This window comes from Leishmania mexicana, chromosome 20, assembly GCF_000234665.1.
Source record: "Leishmania mexicana MHOM/GT/2001/U1103 complete genome, chromosome 20".
NCBI lineage: Eukaryota > Euglenozoa > Kinetoplastea > Trypanosomatida > Trypanosomatidae > Leishmania > Leishmania mexicana.
Window position 1 is genome coordinate 2,524,647 of NC_018324.1, and position 23,631 is coordinate 2,548,277.

At 58.7% G+C, this 23,631-nt stretch overlaps 8 protein-coding genes and 1 pseudogene across 8 annotated transcripts, besides 1 other annotated feature; all 9 read right to left on the reverse strand.

Moving 5' to 3' along the window:
* Positions 1–981: 981 nt before the first annotated feature.
* Positions 982–2,643, reverse strand: LMXM_36_6650 (2,3-bisphosphoglycerate-independent phosphoglycerate mutase; the record flags this gene model as incomplete). The annotated part of the gene is made up of 1 exon (XM_003874976.1): positions 982–2,643. One exon carries the CDS (start codon positions 2,641–2,643, stop codon positions 982–984), a length of 1,662 nt encoding a protein of 553 aa, XP_003875025.1.
* A 1,493-nt stretch (positions 2,644–4,136) lies between these two features.
* LMXM_36_6660 (ensangp00000010174-like protein) lies at positions 4,137–5,339 on the reverse strand (the record flags this gene model as incomplete). Its single annotated transcript, XM_003874977.1, has 1 exon — positions 4,137–5,339. One exon carries the CDS (start codon positions 5,337–5,339, stop codon positions 4,137–4,139), a length of 1,203 nt encoding a protein of 400 aa, XP_003875026.1.
* Positions 5,340–6,852: 1,513 nt separating this feature from the next.
* Positions 6,853–7,293, reverse strand: LMXM_36_6670 (conserved hypothetical protein; the record flags this gene model as incomplete). The annotated part of the gene is made up of 1 exon (XM_003874978.1): positions 6,853–7,293. One exon carries the CDS (start codon positions 7,291–7,293, stop codon positions 6,853–6,855), a length of 441 nt encoding a protein of 146 aa, XP_003875027.1.
* Positions 7,294–8,526: 1,233 nt separating this feature from the next.
* Positions 8,527–9,012, reverse strand: LMXM_36_6680 (conserved hypothetical protein; the record flags this gene model as incomplete). The annotated part of the gene is made up of 1 exon (XM_003874979.1): positions 8,527–9,012. The coding sequence occupies one exon, from the start codon at positions 9,010–9,012 to the stop codon at positions 8,527–8,529; it is 486 nt and encodes a 161-aa protein (XP_003875028.1).
* A 1,371-nt stretch (positions 9,013–10,383) lies between these two features.
* On the reverse strand, positions 10,384–11,502 carry LMXM_36_6690 (conserved hypothetical protein; the record flags this gene model as incomplete). Its single annotated transcript, XM_003874980.1, has 1 exon — positions 10,384–11,502. One exon carries the CDS (start codon positions 11,500–11,502, stop codon positions 10,384–10,386), a length of 1,119 nt encoding a protein of 372 aa, XP_003875029.1.
* A 1,243-nt stretch (positions 11,503–12,745) lies between these two features.
* Positions 12,746–14,167, reverse strand: LMXM_36_6700 (conserved hypothetical protein; the record flags this gene model as incomplete). The annotated part of the gene is made up of 1 exon (XM_003874981.1): positions 12,746–14,167. The coding sequence occupies one exon, from the start codon at positions 14,165–14,167 to the stop codon at positions 12,746–12,748; it is 1,422 nt and encodes a 473-aa protein (XP_003875030.1).
* A 1,831-nt stretch (positions 14,168–15,998) lies between these two features.
* LMXM_36_6710 (putative replication factor C, subunit 5) lies at positions 15,999–17,054 on the reverse strand (the record flags this gene model as incomplete). Its single annotated transcript, XM_003874982.1, has 1 exon — positions 15,999–17,054. The coding sequence occupies one exon, from the start codon at positions 17,052–17,054 to the stop codon at positions 15,999–16,001; it is 1,056 nt and encodes a 351-aa protein (XP_003875031.1).
* Positions 17,055–18,096: 1,042 nt separating this feature from the next.
* Positions 18,097–18,696, reverse strand: LMXM_36_6720 (annotated as a pseudogene).
* Positions 18,097–18,696: a sequence feature.
* Positions 18,697–19,897: 1,201 nt separating this feature from the next.
* Positions 19,898–22,405, reverse strand: LMXM_36_6730 (conserved hypothetical protein; the record flags this gene model as incomplete). The annotated part of the gene is made up of 1 exon (XM_003874983.1): positions 19,898–22,405. One exon carries the CDS (start codon positions 22,403–22,405, stop codon positions 19,898–19,900), a length of 2,508 nt encoding a protein of 835 aa, XP_003875032.1.
* Positions 22,406–23,631: the final 1,226 nt, after the last annotated feature.

The following is a 23,631-nucleotide window of genomic DNA, read 5'->3' on the forward strand; positions in this document are numbered from 1 at the left end:
TCGGAAGCAATCTGCGGCAACAGGCGAAAAAAAAGAACAGGAAAGAAAAGGCGTCCATTCTCGTACCACAGGAGCCCTCGCCCCACCCCACCCCAGCGCCTCTGACACTTTTCCATCTCCTCCTGCCGTCGAGTCATGACCACTGACCGTTGCATCGCTGTTAGCTGCATGAAGGGACTCATAGGAGGAGTGGAGAGAGGATCACGCTGTGGCTGAGGTGGGTGGGTGGGTGGGTGGGGCGGTGGTGAGGAGACCCGCGTTTTCATGGAGAGCACGACCTGGACGAGAATAGAGCTAGCGTCGTTCCGACACTTGCGAAATTACGCAATAGGGGAGGGAGGGAGCTCATCCTCACACCTCCTTTGTGTTTGGCATACATTCAAATAAATAACGCAAGAACCTCGTTTTTCCCTTTTCTGCTTCCTTACCACGCGTACATTGGACGCGCGTACGTGTGCGTGTGCACCTCTGCGCGCGTGTGTGGGGGAGAGGGGAGGGAGGGGCGCAGTTCGCCTAACAGCGACAACACCGTTTACGGCTTCACACCCGTGAAATAGAAAGCACGAGTTGGTGCCGGGCCGTGTATCTGTTGCGCAATCTCACGGTGAAAGGGGATCGGATGGAGGTGCAGCAACGCCGGCGGTACCCCTCGCGTGCGCTTGCGCTCCTTCCGTTGCCCTTGCTTCCGAATTCCGCGGGCGCCATTGTCTTCGTTATTCATCAGGAGACAGCGAAAAGACGCACATTTGCAGGCGTACGCCCGCACCGGCGCTACGCGTACCCACCCTCAGAAACATCACAGGCAAGGCAGCTTACCAGCAGCACTACTATGGGAAAGTCCGTCAAGGGAAGGATGGAATGGGTTCTTTTGATGAGTGTATGCGTGCACGTCGTTGAGGAAGGGAGGGGGGAGGCGCGGTGGGTGAGGCGAAGCGTGAGCGGGTATCCGTTTTGACTTCACCCTCCTCAGCGACTCCGACCTCAGTTCTCGACGCAGATCAGGCTGGGCTCGTAGTCCTCCGGCGCCTCAAAGCCAAGCAAGTTAATGAAGGTGGCCGTGACATTCGCGAGACCCGCTGCTGGCATGTCTGTGCGCATCTTTACGCGGGGGTCGAGACCCGCACCACCAATGAACACCGGAACCGGGGAGAGGGTGTGGGAAGTGAGAGGGAGCACATTCCCCTTCTCATCCTTTATCGGCTTGCCCTTTTTGTCGCGCTGCGCCATGTCGTCAGAGTTGCCATGGTCGGCCGTCACGATGAAGACGCCGTTGACATTGTCCACCGCGTCCTTGAGCTTCGCCAGCGACTCGTCCACCGCCTGGACGCCGACAATGGTAGCCTTGAGGTCGCCCGTGTGACCAACCATGTCGCCGTTGGGGAAGTTGATACGCACCACATCGTACATGCCGCCCTTCAGGGCTTCGATGGCCGCCTCAGTGATCTCGGCCGACTTCATCTTCGGCTGCTTGTTGAAGTGGACGCGGTCGCTCGGCACCTCCTTGAAGGTCTCGTGCTCGTCGTCTATCTTGCCACTGCGGTTGCCGTTCCAGAAGTAAGTCACGTGGCCAAACTTCTGCGTCTCAGAGCAGGCGAAGATCTTGAGCCCACTGCCACACAAGTACTCCTCGCTCACGCGGGTCAGCTTCGGCGGCGGCACGAGGAAGTTGTTCGGGATACCGAGGTCACCGTCGTAGCGCATCATGCCGGCGTAGCGGACCTTCGGCACGCGCACGCGGTCGAACTTGGCGAAGTCTTCATCCTCGAAAGCGCGCGTCATCTCAATCACGCGATCGCCACGGAAGTTAACGCATAGAACGGCGTCGCCGTCCTCGATGGTGCCGAGCGGCTTGTCCTGCTCGTCAACGACGACAAAGGGCGGGTAGTACTGGTCCGTCACCTTGGGGTCCTCCTCGCGGAACGTCGTGATGGCCTCCTTCGCGCTGCGGAAGTGGCGGGCGTCGCCGAGCACCTGCGCCTTCCAGCCGCGCTCCACAATGCTCCAGTCCGCCTCGTAGCGGTCCATCGTCACGAACATGCGGCCACCGCCGCTAGCAATCGCCGCATCACAGCCGTCCTGGCGCACCTTCGCCAGCACCGCCTCTAGCTCCTCTGTGAAGCGGAACGAAGAGCCATCGGGCACGTCGCGGCCATCGTAGAGCACGTGCACACGAATCCTCTTGGCGCCATCCTTGGCGGCGCGCTCGATGATGGAGTAAATCTGGTTGTCCCGCGAGTGCACGCCACCGTCGCTTAGCAGACCAATCAGATGCAACGTGCTGTCCTCTTTGCTGCAGGCGCCGAGGAGGTAGCGATACCCCTCGCCAGTGAAGATCTCACCGCTCTTAAGCGCGTCGTCGACCAGGGAGGCACCCTGGAGGACCACGCGCCCAGCGCCGAGGGCGTTGTGGCCGACCTCGCTGTTGCCCATATCGGCGTCGGTGGGCAGACCCACGGCGGTACCGTGCGCTCGGACGGAGCGAAAGTGGCGGCTGTTCTGGCGCTGCGCGTCCATAAACGGGGTCGAAGCCATGTGCACCGCATCGTAGTCATCCTCCGGGCCGATACCAAGGCCGTCCATCACCACAATCAGCAGTTTGCGGCGAGGGAGATCCTTGTGCAGCTTCAAGAGGAGATTTGACATGGTGATTTGATACGCAACGCGTTTACGAGTGAGGGTGTGTGAGCGACAGCGGTTGTAGAATGGCGAGCGACCGTGACTATGTGTGGGTGCGGGTGCGAAACAATGGATGTGTGTACACGCACCTGGCAATGCCGTGAAGCACGGGAATAGAGAGAAGGATTATGCCGGGGGTGGTGAGAAGCGGGTGCAAAAACTGCGAGCAAAGGTAGAGGCGTGAATCGGCTACTGCCAGCGTTGCGCAGAAACATGGCAGTGGTGGTGGTGGTGGTGGAGGGGCAAAGGGAGGGTAGTCGCATGCAAGGCGAGGCATGGAAGTAAAGTGGAGGGCTATGGGAGGGCCGAGTGCCAAAGAGGGTGCGCGTGACCACACCCACGCTGCTGCGCTCCCACTAGAGGGCTGCGTCATTTCTGGTGTGTGTCGGGCGTCGGGGTGCCGCAAGGCGTCTTCTCATCGCCCCACTTCCTCTCTCTCCTCTTCGCGCTGAGTCTCACAGTGTCGAAGAAAATACGGCGAGTAGGGCGAGAGAATGCCGCGCACACGCCGTACAGCCCCTTCATTCCCAGTGCAGCGTTCCGCTGCGTCGGTGCAGCTGTGCACTTTGGTCGACCACTAGCCTTTTATCCTGCAGGGGTGCAGGTATATGGCGAAACGTACTCTGGCACGCATCGTCGCCATGTCCATGCTTGTGCTACTTGCTTGTTAAAGCGCCCGCCTACACACAAATACCTGAGTTTCAGTGACGGCTAAAAAATCTGTGGAGGAGAAATTCGTGTCTACTGTGCAAAACGACTCTCTTTTCGTCGTTTCAGCGCGTCCATGCGCCGCCACGCAACACGAGTTCCACTCCGCCCTACAGCCGCCCAGCCACAGGCACATCGCGTGGTGCCAAGCAGCGCTGTACACGCGGGCGCCACAGCACTCTGCGCCGACTCGGCCACACGAGCAAGGCCTCTCCCCCAGCCTCCACCTCAACCCACACACCCTCCCAGGCCGCCTCACGGGTCGCCCCCACTGTGCTGGTCGCCACCTGGCGCACCTCTCTCTTTCTCCGTCTGAGGGGGGAGGTAGCTCAGGCTCCCGTCACACCAGTGGGCAGTGAGGCGGCCGAAGCAGGTACGTGCGAGCCACGCCGACACGCGTGCCTTATATCCTAGGCATGGCGCAAAGCGTGCTCACGGCCGCAGCTCGCTCCGGCGCAGCGCCATCCACGACCCCAAAGCCGCCATATCCGTAGCGCTGAATCGCTCTCACCTCCCCCACGTCGTCGGGCACCCTCGAGCCTGTCACCACCACATGTGGCCGTGCATTCGCAGGGATACAAGGGAGGAGGGGGAAGGGGGCCTGCAGGGCCTCCCCAACGATGAGGCACTGGACCCCGAGATGCCGCGCACTGAGGAGTCCCCCGTCATCAGGGGATAAACAAGCGAAAAAAAATGTGAGTAGCAGGCATCATCACTGCCAGGTAGGTCTTGACGTCCTCGGAGGGCATGACTCACTCGCTGTCTTCGCCTTCACCTAGTGGAGGTGTACGGCCGTCGTTAGACCCCGCCACCGGCCTCTTTTCGATCCCTTTGGCTTTGAGCTCCTCGGTCATGGCGGGGGCAGCGTCGAGGATCATTTGCAACGCAATCACTTGGTTCGTCGCCACTGCAGTGTTCATTTCCCGCACGTCGGCCATGAAAACGACATCCTGCAGGCACCACTCTCGCGGAATCAGCTCCGGCACGTGCTCGTTGTCCACAAACCCTACTTCGTAGAAGCAATCAAGGTACCGACTCCACCCCTCGCTCGGATAGCCGAGGAAGTCGACACAGACCAAGTATCGCTCGCTATTCACAACACGACTGTGGCGCGGTTTGGCGACGTGGACGCGCCGGTACATACAACACGACAGGTACAAGACAGCCCTCGACAGCGGTGAAAACGTGTCGAAGAGCTTCAGCACAAAACAACCGCCTTTGCGAAGTAGTTTGAGGGCCGTGAGCCACTGCCCGTACATGATGCGAGATGAGATTGTCTCCTGGTAGTTGGCGACGGAGAAGTCGACGTTGAAGCCGCCGTCGGCGACAACGAGAAGCATCGGTGCAGCCTTGGTGATGGACGCGAGACAGTCGATGTTGCACAGTTTGAAGATGTCTCCCGTGCCATCAAGGCCGTAGGTACAGGTAAACTGCGGCGATTTGAGAAGATGAGCGTACCAATCAAGTCCGCTCACGCCCGCGAGTGTCATGCCATATCCGTGCAGGTGCCGCCACCCCTGCCTTCGGCCGGCTTGGAATAACGCCTGGCTGAAGGCGCCGGGGCCGCCGCACACGTCCGCAAACGAAAAGTTGCGCGGCCGCTTCATCGACTTGCCACGCAACAGCTTCGAAAGTTCCATCCAGACCCCAGTGGACTCCATTGACTCGAGCAGCTTGTGTCCTGCGCGGTTCGAGAAGTTCCGCTGCTCCCCGCTGACAGCCAGCGGAAAGAGTTTATTACGAGTGGCCGTGTACGTCTCCGCCGGAATGACGTCCAGCTGCGTCTTCACAGCCCACAACTGCTCACGAAGAGCAGCTTGCTCATCATCGAAGGCATCGCACCAGTGGTGCTGCTTGAAGTGTTTGCAGCTCAGAGACGCCAGTGGTGGCAGTTCGGCGTCCCTGCCGCGGCGAATGAGAAACTCCAAAGAGCGATCCTCGACCGTCTTCTTCATTGTGCACTGCCCCTGTCGCGCTGAGTGACTCGCTGCAGCAAACAGCGGCAGACGCCCGCTCTTGATCAAGAGAGCCGAGAGGGGTGGAGAAGGGGAAGGGTTTGACACCACACACACACACACATGCAGATATAGAAGCAGGGAGGAGAAACGAAGAGATGCAACGAGGGAGGGTGAGGCGGTGCGAGAGGGAAGAGAGTTGTGTCGTGCAGTGGTGCCTCACGAGCAAAGTCATGGTCGCACCCTCAGACGCGCTATGCACATGAGGAGTGGCGAGGCACTTTTGCACAGATCCAACGGCGCCAAAGGTTAAGAGTGTGCATGCCTGAGCGTGATTGCCCTCGTCACCTACAGTCCTCGGTATGTTTCCTCTCTTGCGCTGTGCTCCCTGTCGTCTCTCGTGTTTTCCCTCGTGAAAGGCAGAAGACATAAAGAAAAGTGCGGAGGTGGCGACAGAGTCGCAATGAAATGGAAGGCGCCCCTCTCGGGAAGCGAAACAGAGAAGGGTTGATAGAATCAACGGAGTTGAACAACAACAAAAAACAGGAAGGTTGAAATGAATGAATAGGCACTTGCGTTGGAATAATCGATAGATAGGTACGTGTGCAGAGCTACGAGAACTGTGGTGGGGTGGGAGGGGAGGGGTGGCGTGCGCGGATGGAACAGGAGGACCGCTTGAGGAAATATGGGGGGGGGGCAGTACGGCGAGAAGAGACGCAGGGGGTACGACGGCTATTAGCCGTGGCGTTGGAGTCGAGAAGTAATACCGCGTCATGATCTCCCCCTCCCCGCATATTGCCTTCTTCTTTCGTCTTCGTGTAAGCGGGTCTTCACGATTCCTTTCGCTCCCATTTTAGTGAGTCCTTATGATGCGATCCACCTCACCGTGACATCAGGGTCCAGTGCTCACTCTTTGTAAGGAGACCAAGTGCCTGCAGCCTGCCCTCGAGTGCAGCCTCCGGCTCTTGGTGTCTGCAAAGACGTGTGGGCCGGTACGGTGCCGATGAAACATCCGGTCATCATCAGGATGGACCCAGATCACTACGAATCGAGCCGACGATTCAAGCACTGTAGGTATTTGCCAACTGCTTCTCTTCTCCTTTGGCTGCGTTGCGGTGCTTTCTGCGCGTAATGCGGGACGTAGATCGTGCAGTGTGCCGTAGAATGGCAGTGGGATGAACGATGGCGAGCGGTGTTCGTGGGCCCGGCTCAATGGACATCGCCGCCGTGAGACAGAGGTGGGCGCGCTGTGGTTCTGTCAGTGCATTCGTTGCTCGTGGTGGAATGAGCATACGGTGAAACCAAAAAAACGTTTTTCTTTTCCTTGTGTGTGCGCGGGTGTGTGAGAACCCGCACCCTTGGCAGGTTTTCCATCTGCTTCCCGTTGTTATGCGCGCCTGCACGACTGCGGGTGCCCATTCATCGCTGAGGACGCGTTTGCCGCTGCACATCCCCCTTCGTGCCTTTGTCTGGGCTTTTTTTTCTGCGTCACTCAAGCGTTCCTTTTCTTCGATTACGGTGTGAGCATCTTCTGTCGCGCATAGTACGCCTCATCCGGAACAAAGACGCCAATCACAGGGTATTTGCTGTCGAACTTTGCCGCCCACTCATCAAGGCTTTGCATGCGCTCTGGAGTGAGGTCGTCCCAGTTCGCATTTGCCTCCTCGTCACTGATCAGCATCTTGCCGAGACAGCGTGACACCTCCTTCCCAGCAAATACCGCGTACGAGTTGCCAGGACCGTAGAAGGCGGCCCCGCCCGTGCAGTCATAGACTTTACCTTTCACAGACATGTAGATTGGTGTACTGTTCTCGCCAGTAAACTGGGCCAGCTCTGCTGCAGTGAAGGATTTCATTTCGGCTTTCTTGTCTGCCTTGGCCTCTCTGTTGCCGTCGTCACTCGTGGCTTCTTCCTTGGAATCACTCCTTCGACTCCAGAAGCTCCACCAGCTCATTGAGCACCTCGTCTGTGTAGCAGACCCGAGGGGAGGGGAGGGGGGTTGCGGTACGGCAGGCAGAACGAGATGCCGTGTGAGAAGGCACGGCAGAAAATGGACTGGGTGATAGCGGTGTAGTGCGGAGTCGGCGCTCCAGTGGATAATTTGGTGTGGGGGAGAGCCGTAGAGAAAGTCCAAACAAAAAAAACGCGGCGCGTAGAACACGAAGCGCCACAGGCCAACAACAAGGTGAAAATGAAAGTCGATCTCTCGCTCGCTCGCTCTCTCCGCTTGTAAGCGGTGCAGCGGAAGGGGACAAGAGAGCAAAATGGCGGTGGGGAAAAAGAAAACAAGGGACACCGGCAGAGCCACCTGTGCGGGTGACAGTGCCTACGCGCACAAATAGTAGACGAACAACCAGAGAGTGAAATGCTCTGCCTTCTCTTGTGCTGTGCGCAGTGGATAACGCAGATGAAGAGAGGAGGGAAGAGGACAGCGGTAGAGTGGGGAATGGACGGGGCGATGGCAGAGGGCAATCTAGTGCTCTGAACAGTCGCCCGCAGCCATATGCAGTGGTGTGTGTGTGTGTGTGTGTGTATTGGTGCGTGTTTGTGGGCCATGCGTGGTGAAGGGGCGGAGGTAAAGGGAGGAGGTGCACAACGGTGTCAATGGAAAAAAAATAGAGAAAGGGACGAGTGATAATGACACGGCCGCGCAACACCACCACCACTGTGCGGCCGCCAACTCAGAAGCATCGAAATTGGATAAGGAGAAAGGGTTGGATGAGACCCGCTACTTGAGAAGCCTTGCCCCCGCTTTTCTCAGAGTGCCGGCAGTAAGGCAGGCAGGGCTGGGCCACTCCCTCACATAAGTGTGGTGATAATGTCTCCACCCGCATGTGCTGACGACATGGACGGAACGCATGGTTATCGCTGTGGACATGAGGGAGAGAACAGAAATGGTACATGCCACGCATAGACAAACGCCATGGTGGATACGCCAACACATGAGCAGCAGCACACCAGATTGAGTGCTTTACATGACGGCCGCCACCGATGTGCACCGACGTTTTCCCTTTCCCATGACCACGCACAGATGCACATATTCAATCGAAGAGGAAGCGCATGTACGTGCGAGAGGGGCGGGAGGCACACAAGAAAAGAAAAGCGTGGCAGCAACCGCCGAACACAAGAAGCGCGCCCAGTTCAGGCTTCGCCGAATACTGACAGTCATCATCACCAGTATTGCTCGCTACACTGTGGGGTACCTCTTGGCTAACGTCTCCTTCAGCTGCATACCAAAGTCCAGCGCCTTTTGGTTCATGAGCGCCCGCTGCTCCTCTACCTTCGCTTCCCACTGCTCGATCTCGGCCTCTCTGCGCTCAGTCAGCTCCGCTATCTTCACGCGCAGCGCCTCATTCTCCGCCTCGGCCTCGTGCGCCGTCTTCTCCATATTCAGGTGGCGCTGCTGGAGTTGGTCGAGATTCGATGTCGCATAGTTTGTGACAATCTTTACCGTCACATCCAAGTCATGGTTCTCCTGCTCCGTCAGTACCTCGGCCTCGGCGATGCGTCGCTCGAGCTCGGCGATCTGAGCGTTGAGGCGGAGGCCCTGGTCTGTACAAATGGACAGCATCTTTTCCACTGCTGCGCACTGTTGAGACAGAAATTCGAGCTTTTCCTTTCGGGCCGCAATCACCTCCGGGGAGACGTTGCTCTTGAAACCCTTGGGCGGCATCGCGCGCGCGAGAGAGGCTAGGGAGAGGGTATGGAGAGAGAATATTGTGAAAAAAAAATAAGACGTCTAGGCGGTGCGTTAGCCGCTGACACTGAGGCGCTGGGGCAGGCAGGGGTTGTACATACATATACGTCTACTCCCGTTGCGCACGATGAGACGAGAATTGTGCAAGAGGAGAAGATGGTCGAGAGAGTTTTTGTGTTTGTGCCACCAGAGCTCCGCGTGGGTGTGGCTAAAGCGAAAGTGAGGAATTCGATGAGGTACAGTAAGCCGGTCCGTGTCACTTTGCAGACACACGCCCTTTGGTCCGATCACGGGTGCCTGGCCCTCGATTCTACCGGAATCAGCGCAAGTATGGCGCGATGCCGGTGGTTCCGCAACGATGGCAGCGGGCTCGACAAGAGAGAAAGAAAGCACCTAAAACGGTTGCCGCATTCCGCCCGCTTGCCCACGTGCAAGCAGCGTGACAGAGGAGAAGGGTTCTAGAGGGCAGTCCATAGCACGGCGATCATCAAGGGTATGCAGGAGTCCTCGTCAAATGTGCACACAAAAAAGCTGATCAGCAAGAAAGCAAGAAAGAGAGAGAGCGAAGGCGGGGAGTGGCCGGGGGAAGAGTGGAGAGACGCGTGCTTTCCCCCGCCTTCTCCCAAGAAAACAGAAGCGAGGAAGCCAGACATTCTTTTCGTCGTTTCAGCGCGTCCATGCGCCGTCACGCAACACGAGTTCCACTCCGCCCTACAGCCGCCCAGCCACAGGCACATCGCGTGGTGCCAAGCAGCGCTGGACACGCGGGCGCCACAGCACTCTGCGCCGACTCGGCCACACGAGCAAGGCCTCTCCCCCAGCCTCCACCTCAGCCCACACACCCTCCCAGGCCGCCTCACGGGTCGCCCCCACTGTGCTGGTCGCCACCTGGCGCACCTCTCTCTTTCTCCGTCTGAGGGGGGAGGTAGCTCAGGCTCCCGTCACACCAGTGGGCAGTGAGGCGGCCGAAGCAGGTACGTGCGAGCCACGCCGACACGCGTGCCTTATATCCTAGGCATGGCGCAAAGCGTGCTCACGGCCACAGCTCGCTCCGGCGCAGCGCCAAGCACAACCCCAAAGCTGCCATACCAGTAACTACCAAAGAAAGAAGAAAGCAAAGGCAAAAAGTCGGAGAAGAGCGACAGTAACGCGCGAGACGAGAAGCGGTTGCGACAACCAAGAGGCGGAGGTGCGAGAAGAGCCCCTTCACACGCCCAAGAAGAGAAAGGGCGAGAGAGCAGAAAGTGCACAAAGTACATCCACACGCACCTCATCACAGATGCTCTGGGTAAAAAATCGCCTCACCGCCCCGCGCGGCTTCTTTATTTCGCCCTCTCCCTCACTTGCTCACCGGTTGTGCACGATGTCGCTCACATCCATCAGTATATCCTCGTGCTTCAGTGTGTACTTGAGGTTCTCCGTGACGGAATAGCGGATAGGCGGAATGTTGCGCGTCTGCCCACCTTCCGGGTTCGAGGTGTCCTCAATAACGCAACCGTCGGCGCCGCCGTTGACGATGTACTCGTCGCTGCCGAAGCAGTACTTGTGTGCGAAGGCAACAAACATCATCTCTACGCAAATCAGTAAGTCCTGCAGCGCCGCCGGGGTGTCCTCGGCCTTCCAATACGAGAATGTGGGCAGCAGACCTGCGGCTGATATGAACTGGATGAGCAAGCCCTGCCAAAAGGAAAGGAAGACTACCGCCTTGATGCACAAAAACTTCAAGAACACATTGCGGCCCTCTATCAAACCCTTCAAGCCCATGTAAAAGTAGAGCAACGCTGTGAAAGCCACCGTGATGGAGATGTTGTATACCAAGTACGTCCAGAACCTTCCCTTGGTAAGGTCAAACATGCTCGAGCCCATCGCGTTCTTGGCCGTGAGGATGAGGACAATAATCGTGACAAGCGGCTTCAGCAGCATAAACTGAAAGAGGCAGAGGCGGCAGTTTTGTACGAAGGTCGGGGTCACCTTGATGGGCTCTAGGTAGCAGAAAGGAAAGATCTGCCGCACCGGCGGGCGGTCCTCGATCATGAGGGTGCGGTACACCGTGTCGATGCCACCCATCAGAGCCATCATGAGCTGGAAGAAGGCGTAGATGACGTAGCTCTCGTACGTGTCGCGGATAAGGTTGAGATACTCTGCCACGCCAGGGGCGAGAAGGCTGATCGAAGAGATGACGGCGAACACGGGCACCATGAACAGAATGCGCACAATTTTCGTCTGACACTCCGGGTCAGAGAAGCAGGTGAGATGCTCAAGAATTTGGAAGAGCGACATCAGTGTTGCGAAGATGGCACAGTAGCCGGCGATAAAGTTCGGCACGACACTCTGGTTTTTCAAGACCATCGACAGGATAATGTAGATGAAGAGGAGAAGACCCACCACACAGGAAAAGGTGCCGACCCAGTAGTACATCTTGCGCCGCTCCGTGTTCCATCGCTGGAGAACAGAGAGGACACTCATTGTGGTGACGACAATATGCGGGATACAGGCAGAGCACAAAAAGATGCAGGAGGCAATGCCGAGCAGTGCGGCAGCAACGAAAAAAAAAACTAGCGTGAACAATGCGTCAGCACGCAGCGAAAGAACGAAGACACGTCCACGAAACTGCGAGCCCCTCTCTCGCGATCGCGTGCGCCACCACCAGCAGCAGCGATAAATAAAGCGGCAACACGAGCGCGCACACAGACACAGATCCGTTGGATGAGCGGCGAGACCTGCACAACCACAAAACACACAGAGGGAGACACAGAGAAAACTAAAGCAAAAGGTAAAAAAAGGAAAGAAAGGGGAGAAGAACAGGCGAAAGATGAAATTGGCCCTCGCGCAGTCACGGAGACAAGAGTGAGCTGTATGTGGCTCTTCTGCAGCACGTGAAAAACCTGTGGGTGCACGGTGGTGCGTAGCGCAATGACGGAAGCACAACAAACCCCCGGAAGAAAGCAGCGGAGATGATTATAGGGGAAATGATGCGCTCACTTCTCTCCCGCGCGCTTCGACGGCAAATGATGTAGCGCAGTAATGATGAGGGAAGGTGGATAGAGAAAGAGGAGCAGGTGCACGCTACGGGGTGTGGAAGAGGCTGAAAGTAGATAAATATGCGCTTTTTGTTATGCGTGTGTGCCTGTGTGTGTGTGTGTGTGTGTGTTTGTCCCTGTGCCGCGGTGTAGTCGGAGTGTTCAAATGCTGTCGGCATGCGCGCAACGGAAGACACCAAAAGAGGCGGAGAGAGGACACAAGATCAGAGAAAATGCGTGGCCATCGCGTGAGATGTTGCACCATGAGCACAGCTACACGTGTACCCAACGTGGCGGCGCGCGTACAGGATGTGTCAAGCATCTCTGCATGTCGGCAACGTCCCGTCGAGGAGACATCATGAAGGTTAACGGGAGAAGGAAGGGTAACGGAGAGCACTGCGCGAGGTCATGCGCCGCATTAATATCCTCCACGTCCCCTGAGAGTCGCTGCTTGGTCAAAGGAGGGAGGGAGAGGGAGGGGGAGGGGATGAAGTAAGCAGCGCTCATGATAAGACGCCTATTTTTTTTCCTAGCCTTCGTGTGAGACACAAATAGAGTAGCATCAGTGCGCGAATACAACATCTGGGATGTGGACTGCGTGCCTTTTCAGGGCGCCGACGTACCCGCATGCGTGGCAACGCGGCAGACAAGTAAGGAACGAAACAGCAGAACCATACCACGCCACGTCGTCAGGCGGGGATGAGGTCAAACAGGCTCAGTGAGAGTTCACGCGCCAGCTGCTGGGCCGTGCTTACCGGGATCCAGCAGTGGTAAGAGCGGTGCCGCTGCGAGACGACTGGCGTGAGCAAACCCCACGCGACGAAGCCCTGCACGTACTGCAGTGCCACGTCCGCCGTTGTAAACTCGAGCGGGTCAATGTGCGGCGTACACATTCTCAGCATCGCGTCGTAAAGAAAACCAAGTCGGCGTAACGTCACGACGTGGGCAGAGGCGGAGAGAACGGCAGCTTTGTGCGATTGACCTTTCGCCTCATACATGGGCGGCTTGCGCTCACCGCTCCCCATGCGACCGAACACCCGGTGCTGCTGGCGCTTCGGCACGGCCCCACCGTAGAAGGCGGCGAAGGCGAGGAGCACCGCCGAATAGCCCAGCCGCTTGAGGGCCAGCACGAGCGTGTTTTGCGCGGACGCCGCGGCGCCAGATTCAGCCATCGCCGATGAGGTGCCACCACCACCATCGCTCCGATACTGACCCCAGGCTGCAGCGAAGTGGCGTGCATTCAGCCTCTTAACTGCGTCGGTGGTGGTGGACGCAGATACCGCCGCCTCTCCAGACTCACCCGGCATCGCTGATGCGGCCGCCGCCACCTCCAGCAACAGCGGCGGGAGGATCTGGTACACGCGTTGAACGAGCAGACGGACGTCGCGGCTCACAACGGAAGAACACATCGGCTGGTGTGTCGCGTAGTAGGTGAACGCATCCAGTACAACACGATTCACCTCATCGGCACTCAGCGTGGTTGTCACGGCAGCGTCCACCGTGTGTTCCGAGTCGTCTTCCTCCGACTCGGGGCCAGCTAAGAGTCCCCGCTCCTTTTCGAACTGATGACGCAGCCACTCCACGATGCTCTTCACCTCCGGACGAGCAATGAAGTGGTATCGAAAGCAGTTAGACAGGCGCAACGGCAGCTCCGATATCAACCACAAAATAACAGTGCAACGCTGCTCGGCCGGCGCGCGCAAATAGTGTGAGAGCCACAAGTTCATCTCTTCTGGACTGTACTCCAACACGTCGGCGTCGTCGACGACAAGGTGCAGCTCCGACTGTCTCGGGTGCGCCTCCACCCACTCGACGAGCGACGCGCCGAACTCCAACGGCGTGCACTCGTAGCTGAGGCGCCGTCGCCGCGCATTGGGAAGCAGGCGATGTGTTAAGTACCGCAGCAGCCCATGCGGCGCACTGCGCGCACTCACGTACTCCATGCAGAAGGCCGCCGCGTCGCCGTCACCACTGCGCACGGCCTGTCGCTCACGCGCCACCAGATACTCCAGGAGTAGGGTAGTCTTGCCACTGCTTGGTGGGCCGACAACGCACACATATCCGGAGCCGAAGAGCACTGTGGCGTCTAGCTCGTCACGAAGATCCGCCATGGCCGACCGTGCGCCTACAAGTGTATGCTCGAGAGCGTAAACATGTAAGCTTCTCTATATCGATGGGTGACTGCCTTCGCAGAGTCGTCGCTCGAACACGTGCTTCGTTGGCGGCTCAGGACACTCACTGACAAACATACCCCCCGCCCGCCGCCGGTTTCTGCCAATGGAGGCCCCTTTTGGTCGCTGGCCTAGCGCAGATGTCACGGCAGAAGCGCCGTCTACTCTAATGCACTTGTCTATGGGTGTGCCCGGTCCTTTTTTTTTCGCGGTGTGGCCAAGAGTACACTCAGAGAGAGAGAGGATAGAGGAGGGAGGCAGCGAAGGATAAAAACAGGCGGGGGGAGAGGGGCCGCCTCCTGCGATGCCGCTGAACAAGAAGCATCCGTACACGCAAACAAAGGACGAACGCACCCCACGTGCCGGTGATGCCTGTGTGCCTCCTCACATGGCTCGCAAGTGCCTCGGCGCACGCGCATGCATCCATGTCTGTACGCATCGTCGCATCTTCGCTTTTGGAGCACAACGGCCGCAAAGAAGAAAGCAGATGATTGCGCGAGCACTCCGCCTTCTACACGTCCACGCCGCGTCGTTTTTTTCCTTGTGTTTTTTCCCCTTCGCCAACTCGCCAAGCTGAAGGAAGAGAGCACATGTGAGAGAAGGACAAGACAACAGTATCATAACGACCACCCACCACCCCATCACCGAGCGCTTCGCAACATCAGAATCATGTCCTGCAGCAGTGCAGAAGAACGCCACGTGTGCACCCAAGATGACCCTCCCCGCACACACACACAGACACAGAGACACAAAGGCGCGCATACGTTATTCGAGCGTTTGTTCTCGCCAAGACGCTCTGTTCACGTGCGTGCGGGCGGCACTGCTTCGTAGCGGAGACTCTACGGCATGTCCTTATACGCCTGTGTGTAATTCCACCTGTTTGTCTTGAAGTGTCGTCGCTTGCTGAAGCGATTGCGAGCGTCACAGGCGGCCTGGCGCGAGGGGTGGAAGCGCTTGTCGCGCATGAACCGATGACGGAACTTGTGACCGCAGAACCAATGTGCGACAAAGTTCACGCTCGTCGGACGGAACATCATCATGCTCGGCAACGTGGGTTGAAACATCATACAACTCGGATCTGTGACCCGGAAGAGCTTCCTGCCAGTTGTTTCACGAAAACAGGACAACGGTGAGGTATAACTCTCGTGGCTGTCGTACTCTCCTTATGATAAAAACTCCTCTAGAAAGGGTGCGTGATCAGAGCGGATTACACACACGCGCAAAGAGAAGATTTTCTGACCTCTCCGTAAGGAGTCACCTACGCAGTGTACACGCATTCAAAAGACGAAGGCGGGCGAGAGGAGCATGCAGCCGGAGAGAGAGGCACCAGAACAAACGTGAGACGCGCGGAAAGGTAGGGAGGAGAGAAGATGAATAGTGCCCACCAGCCGCGGCACATGCTGCTGCTGCTGCGATGGATAGGCAGCCTCGGCGTCCGCGGTCGCACGCATACACATAAAAAAATCGCTCACAAAGAAACCCTGCAGAGTCATCTGTGGTCGAGAGATGGTGCGGCAGCGCAGCAGCGAGCGTTTCTGCCCCACAGGCGCTCCCTCTGTGGTGGCGTTATCGCGTACTCGAGAGTGCGTTTTCGGTATTGTTGTGCTGTTCTCATTTCTTCCTTTTTCTGGGGGGAGTGCGGGGGGGAGTGCTTCCCCGCGCCACCCCTTCTCTATACCCATAGCGTAGCCCGGCATCACCCTTAAACTGTCGGCCTTGGCATTTCCTTTTTAGGAGTTCTATGCATCACACAATACCAGCTTCATCTCCGCTACTGTTGCTTGATGATCTTCATGACACCTGCCACGAATGCCTCGAGATGCAAAATCGGCTTCGTTCCAAGCTTCATGTTGTGGTCGTACTTTGCGGCGAGTTCGATCAGCGAGTGTTGGAGGGCCGGCGCCACAGCCGTAAGCAAGCTATCCACCAGTGTCTTTAGGATAGTCTCACCCGAGATACACTGGGAGAGAAGATCGTAAAACTTGAGGCGCACCTCGTGCAGCCTCTTCGGCGTCTGCTCCGCCACAATGTCGTGCGAGATTTCGTCTAAAAACAACTTCCAGTCTGCCTGCGGTATAGCGGCACCGTTGCTGCTCCAATCCACCTTGGCCATGGCGGACGCCTCCAGCATCAGCAGCCCGCGGCGCAAGTTGCCGTCGGAGCGCAGCGCTAGTGAATTCAAGAACGCCGCCGACGGAAGAGGTCGGCCCTCGCCCTCGCACACGCGCTGCACGGCCAGCTTCAGGTTGTCCTTCGAGTGCGAGGCGACGCGGATGCCGAGGCAGCGGGACCGCAGCGGCGGGATTAGGCGCGAGGTTGAGTTGCAGAGGAGGAAGAGGCGGCAGGTGTTCATGTACTTCTCCATTGTTCGGCGAAGCGCGTGTTGGGCACTGCGGCTCATCTTATCCACTTCGTTAAGCACCACCACCTTATAGGGCACGTTCTTTCTGTTGTTGGCCGTGGTGTGCAGAGGTACCGTCTGCGCGATCTCGCGGATCATCTGCATAACGATGACGCGATCATAGTTGCCGGCGTCGGACGGGTTGATATCGATGTGATGGGGTGAGCTGAGGGTGGCGATGTCCACGACCTTGCTGTCAGACACCTGCACGCTCTTGTGCTCCAGACGTACCGAATAGACGCTGGGGCCGTAGATCTCATGTAGCATGGCCATTGCGCGCGTCTTCTTACCGCTGCCAGATGGACCATAGAAGAGGAGGTGCGGGAGATCTTGCGCCTTGGAAAGGCGGGTCAGCACCTCCTTGAGCTCCGGGTACAGCTCTACATCCTTGAGCGTCTTTGGTCGATACCGGTCCACCCACAGCATGGCTGATGCAGCGCACACTCTCGCGAGCGCAGAGGTGCCAGGAAAGGGTTGAAGACACGTAGGAGTGCGGCCGACAGAGGATCGAAAAAAAAAGGCGCCACACTGTCTGTTCCGGGTGCCCCTCTATGAGAGAGTCTGTTGAGATATTCTGTGGGTTTTTTTCTTTTCTGAATGTGGGCGCCCGTGTGCAGCAGCCACGAGTCGACAGAGAGCCACGTGCTCAGTGCGCGCTTCACAAGAAATTCCGCGCTCACGCTCACGCAGCGCCAGCATTAGGGAGCGAGGGAGTTGTGTGGAGGCAGATAAAAGGGGACTCACTTGCTATCGTCTTGGGTGAGGCAATCCCTCCAGCACAGGGTGGCTGAAAAGTCACCCTGTGCTAATGAGGCTACTCTTCGGGGTCGCTCCCTCTTGCCTGCGCCGAGCTCTTGTGAGCCGACTACGCCACTGAAAGACAGAGATTCCACCAACGCCTGTCCTATCCGCATTTGCTACGACTTCGCCACTTCTCTTCGGAGCACGCGGATGAGTCGCAATGAAAGCCGTAAAACACACACGATGAAAGAATACCAAAACACTGTCCCTCATCTGCAGAGAGGCGCCGACGGGGGCGGCGCACACTCGCGCTACCGCAATAGGGAGTGAGGTAGTCTTTAAAACAAAGAGCACGTCGCGAACAAAAATGTCGTTCGTCGTTTCAGCGCGTCCATGCGCCGCCACGCAACACGAGTTCCACTCCGCCCTACAGCCGCCCAGCCACAGGCACATCGCGTGGTGCCAAGCAGCGCTGGACACGCGGGCGCCACAGCACTCTGCGCCGACTCGACCACACGAGCAAGGCCTCTCCCCCAGCCTCCACCTCAACCCACACACCCTCCCAGGCCGCCTCACGGGTCGCCCCCACTGTGCTGGTCGCCACCTGGCGCACCTCTCTCCTTCTCCGTCTGAGGGGGGAGGTAGCTCAGGCTCCCGTCACACCAGTGGGCAGTGAGGCGGCCGAAGCAGGTACGTGCGAGCCACGCCGACACGCGCGTCTTATATCCTAGGCATGGCGCAAAGCGTGCTCACGGTCGCAGCTCGCTCCGACGCAGCGCCATCCACGACCCCAAAGCCGCCATATCCGTAGCGCTGAATCGCTCTCACCTCCCCCACGTCGTCGGGCACCCTCGAGCCTGTCACCACCACATGTGGCCGTGCATTCGCAGGGATACAAGGGAGGAGGGGGAAGGGGGTCTGCAGGGCTTGCCTGCAGGCGCCGCGACAGGCGATGCGCCACCGCGACAGCGGGGTGCGTGAGTCCTGCTTCAGCAGCGCAATTAGGCTGTTCATAGTCTAGCTGAGGCTGAAGAGCACAGCGTTTTGAAAGTCGCAGAAAAGGAATTGCGGTGTGACGCCGCGGTAGAAGTCGCGGATGGCCTCATCCTTTCCACGTGTGCCACACGCAGGAAGAGATGGAGGGAAAGATGCCGTTCTGTACGCGGAACTTGATAATGTCGAGGGGGTGGCTGGAGGCTGCCTGCACCACCCCGCTCACGGTACCCTCCCCCACCCCGGCACACACACACACGAAACGACAGAGGATGTACAAGTGGTCTTTGGAGAGGTCACTGTGAGACGGCAGGGCCACCGCCGTGGCCGCCATCGCGATGAACGACCGCGCAATCACAGTCGTGCAAAGTGTCTTGTTAGACAGCGCTGCGCGGAGCACCCGGTACAAGCGGAGGAGCAGGACGAGCACACACACACGGGCAGCGACTCGGTGCGCCGGATTAGAAATTACAAGAGCAGATGACGAGAAAGAGAATAAAGACTGCTTCAACGTGAGGTAGCGCGTGAAGTTCGCGCGGAAATCAGCGGTGCATGAATGGGCGCCACCGAGACAGCAGCCATGCCTCTGGTACGCCACGACGATTCATGTGAAAGCAGAGGTGCGGAAGGGGATACAAGGAGGAGGTTAGAGGTTGTAGGGGATGGGAGATGGCGCCGCAACAGTCAAACGCTTTCTAGGTTGCATGTCGTCGACAAAGGGTAACCGCCGCCGCACAGAGCCGCCACGCGCTGCATCGGACGCCAGCAACCCACCTGTGGGTGTGGCCGCCAAAAGCGAGAGTGCGTGAGCGAGAGATCAAGAGAAAGAAAAATGGCACCCGTTGCTCTCACCGCAGCATCATTGATCGACGACGCCTATGCTTCCCTTTTTCCGCTGCTGAGTTCAACCACATGTATTTTATTCTTTTGTTGTTGTTTGCGTAACATCGACATCGAAACCGGGCTACCCGCACACGTGCGTTGCAGCCCATCGCTCCCTCTGATGCACCACGGTCATTCGACACGTCATGAGAACTACTGTACATGAAGAGAGTACGAACAGAAAAAAGGCCAGGCAACGCCAAAAGCGCGTGTTGACAGTGTCGAGGAAAGCGGAGGGGGGGGCTACCACGATGGGGATGATGAGTGGTCGTGGTGGAGAGAGGCACACACATCCGAAGAGAACACAGCACATCTTGAAGACACCGAGGATGCGGGAAGAGGGGAGAGGCAGAACATCCACAGCAAAGAGCGTCGAAAACTCTGGGTGCGTGTACATGATGCTCTCTCCACGCGCTTGACTCAGTAAGAGGGCAAAAGGTCAGAGACGCGGAGAGGCGAGTGCCAAAGTCACAGGCGAAAACGGCATGTACGCTGAACACATTATCCAACATTGCCGTTTCGACTCTCCTGCTTCTCTCATCACTGTTGCTCGCACTGCGTCTCACGACGCACAGCAACCGCAGCGATAGGAAGGAACAAAAGAGGCGATGCTGCAGTGCGCACACATGCGCGCCAACGGCGGTGGTGATCCTCTACTTGCGCTTGAAGAATTGCCGGCGGCGGAAGAGGTCCGCATGGTTCAGCATTTTGCGCCCCATGGGCGAGGCGCAGACCTCCTCGAAGGAACACGTCGCTGCGGTGCCGAAGAGAAGGCGCAGATTCATCTTGCTGCACGGGTCTGGCTGGTCCATCAGACGCGCGTTTGTCGCCTTGAGGTGGCACAGAGCGTCCATCTCATCCAAGGAGACGCGGCCCTCTGCGCCAGGCGCGGAAAGAACATGGAAAGCCTTTTGGGCGCCACGGATCGGCTGCGGGTCGGCACACAAGAAGCCGAGCACTATGGGCGGTTGAAGAATCTGCTTGGCGGCGTCGTAGAACGTGCACCACAAAATGCGCATGTAGGCCTCCACAAGCGCCTCATCGAGGTAGGGGTCCAAGAACGGCTTTTCGACAAACTGCTCCTCGGTGAGCCCGCAAACCCCAAGGGTAGCACGCGCCTTCAGCAGGTCCTGCAGCGAAATCTCGCAAATGCCTCGCTGCATTGGGGCGGATGTCGGTGTCCTTGCCGCAGTGGCCGGTGTGACCCAGAAAAGTAAGTGCACAACGACATCACGCCAGTCTACAAAACCGGTGCGCTGTGGGTCGAAGGTGCTAAAGAGCTCCTCGCGAGTCCTTCGTGTCATGTGCGCCGAGTCCAGGCCGATAACCGCGGCCTCGGCGTAGTCGTCGTCCTCTACGAGAAGCAGAAAGTCGAAGCGGCTCAGCTGGTAGTCTGGCGCGACGCAGCGGAACTGCTTGACGAGTTCGAGGAGTCGCACCGCCGTCAGTCCGGGGTGCACCATGAGCTGCGGATTGGTCAGCTGGCCAAAGAGCGGCAAGTCGGTGAGGAAGCTGCGGCGATGCTCACCTGTGGGACCGATCTTCGTGGGCGTTGGCGACGTGCAGCCCAGCGCTTCGGCGGTGCTGCCGGCGTTCTGTGAAGCACGCGGAGGCCTCTTTCCGAGCACAGCAAAGGTGGTACAGCCCAGGTGCATGACGGGGCTCGTCTTCTCCGCCTCCACACACTCGCGCAACACGTACACGGCCGTGTTTGCGGCGGCGGCCTCTCGTGCCATCACGTCTAAAAGGCTCGCTTCCATTCGCGTGCGCATCTTTCTTGCGTGCGCCTCCGCCTCCTTCAGCAACATCCGCCCACACATGTGAATCGCCGCCACCCGCGAGGTAGCGGCGACCCTTTCCGCTTCCATGAAGCCGCAGCACTTGGCTGCGGAGATGGCGAAGATGGAGGTAGGCGCGGTAGGGCTGTTGCCCGCGCTGTTGCCGCTGCCACTGCCGGCACGCTTTGGCACCTTCCCCTGGACATCCACAACAGCCTTCAGCTTATCCGTGATAGAGGAGAAGCCGTTCAGCACCCCCTGCGCCACCTCCGCAAGCTGGTCCTCAGCGATCTTCTCATTCGGCTCGTCGGCCACCTTGTGCGACTTCTTCGTTGACGTCACTCGCTTCTCCTTGATTGATTTTCCGCCCGACGAAACCGACGGTGAAGCATCCCCGGCGGCGCTGGTCGATTGCATCGGCCGGTCTGGGGTGTTCATCGACGTCAGCGGAATGTCCACCTCGACATCGTCGAACCCCAGAGGCTCCCCTGTGACAGCGCCCAGAAAAAAGGAGAAGATCTGCATCGCGAAGAAGTATCGATCCGCCTCGGCCTGTAAGAAGCGGGTGAATCCCTGACACACAAGGGTCTGCCACCCTCCCATGAAGCTTGCCGTGCTGGTCAAGGTGTCAAGCAGGCCCCTCGCCTCGCCGTCGCGCAAGGCGATGCACCTGTGCAGTGCCTCGCCTAGCGCGTCCAGGGAGAGGTGCAGCTCCGCCTTGCACGCTGGCAGTACACGCGTGGAGGTTGGTAGCGAGTCGAAGCACTGCTGGAAGCGGTGCAGGATGGCCTGCTTGTCGTCCGGCCGCTTCCAGTATAAAATCATTTGCGACTCTACGCTCGTGTAGTAGCGGAGAAAGAGCTGCACCAGGTGCGTCATGCTGCTCCAGGTGCCGGCGTAGGAGGCCTCGTAGAGGTCCGTGAAAGTTGCCAGAGCCTTGAAGATGACGCCTGCTGCAGCGGCGTTCAGCGTGGTCGCCGACGAGCCGGACGTCGTCACCACGGTGGCGTGTAGCGCTGGCGGGATTGGGGCGCCTTTCTCGGTGTAAAGCTCGACGAGCCGCAGCCGCTCCGCCTCCCGGGCAGCCTTCTGCAACTGCCACGTCGCCTCCAACTCGCTCAGCCGAGCAGCGGAAGCGTCGTGCTCGTGGAGCAGCTGTCGGCTGATTCGAAAGTGGGAGATAACTCGATCCACCACCTCCAGCGCCTCTTTTTGCACCTCGTCGGCTGGGCCGTCGCCCGCCAGCTCGTAGACCCGGGCAAAGGTGGGCCCCTCTGACTGCTGCGCCAGCCACCGGCGCGTGGCATCCCACCCCTCCATATGGTGAAAGACAGCTTCATGCAGCTCCACCGACGACATATCGAGGCGACAAAGCGGCACCATGTACGGCAGCCGCTCTTTGGGGGGTGGATTGTAGGTGAGGTGGTACCTCTCGCCGGTCTCGCAGTCCGTGCGCAGCCCTGCAAAGCGGTGAAACACCTCCTCCGGGGCACAGCTGATGTGCAGCACCCCGGAGAGCACCGTAGGGAGGGAGGCTAGCTCACGTTCAGCCCGAGCTACAAAGGCGCGCTCCGCCTCCTGGGCGGCCTCCGTGTCCTCCACTTCTGGTAGCTCCGCAGGGGGAAGGGCGGCGAGATCCACCTTCTTGGGGGCCCGCACCTTTGGCTCCGGCTTCGCGGGCATGTCGTACTCCGAAGAGAGATGATCGGGCAGACGCAAAAGGGGTGGAAGATCCCCTGCCGTCGCCTCCTCGTCTGCCGCGCTGCCGCCGCCGTCGCCACCACCGACTAGAGCAGTCGTTGACAGGCCCCATCTCTGTGCAACCTTGAGGTGCGGGTGCAGCAGCTGATTGCTGAGTCGCTGCGCCAGCGTCTTGTACGCGTCGACGGAGCGGACAACACCCTCGAGTAGAACGGCGTCATACGGCAGTGGCTCACGTGCATTTCGCAGCTCCGTCAGCTGCAGACACAGCAACTCCGTCATGAACTGCACGCTCACAGCGCCGCCGTCCAAAAGCGTCTCTTGGAGGCAGCGCCCGAGTTCAGCCCATTCATCGGCACCTTCCTCCTCTTTCTCCATCGCGTCTGGAGAGGCGGCTTGCAGGGCACGCTGCACCAGCGTCTCGTCTGAGATGCACAGGAGGTGGTATTTCGACTTCAAAAAGGTGATCAAGAGACTCTTGCCGCTGTACTTGGGGCCATCTACTACCAAGATGGGCACCGAGCACAGACAATGCACCTGCGCCAGCGGTGGCCTGGGTTGCTGCTGCCCGTAGCAGAACTCTAGCAGGGCAAGAAATGCGGGGCTCGACTGGGCATACGGGCTGCCGTGGAAGATGTGGTGAAACGCCTCCCGCACAGCTGAAACAGCGCCGTCGTCGACCGAGCTCAGCCGCCGCAGCGTCGCCTCCACCGAAAAGGCTGCGAGCAGCGTTGTGCCTGCGTGGTCGAGGCGATTCTCCTCCAGTTCACTCAAGCACTGCGCAGTGCGTTCCATCATGTCGTTCAATGTTGCCTGCACCGCAGCGTTGCGGTCGGTGAGCAGCTGAGCAGCGTACCGCGCGTTCAAGTCCACCCACCGTGCCTGATCGGTCTCCTCCACACTGCGCT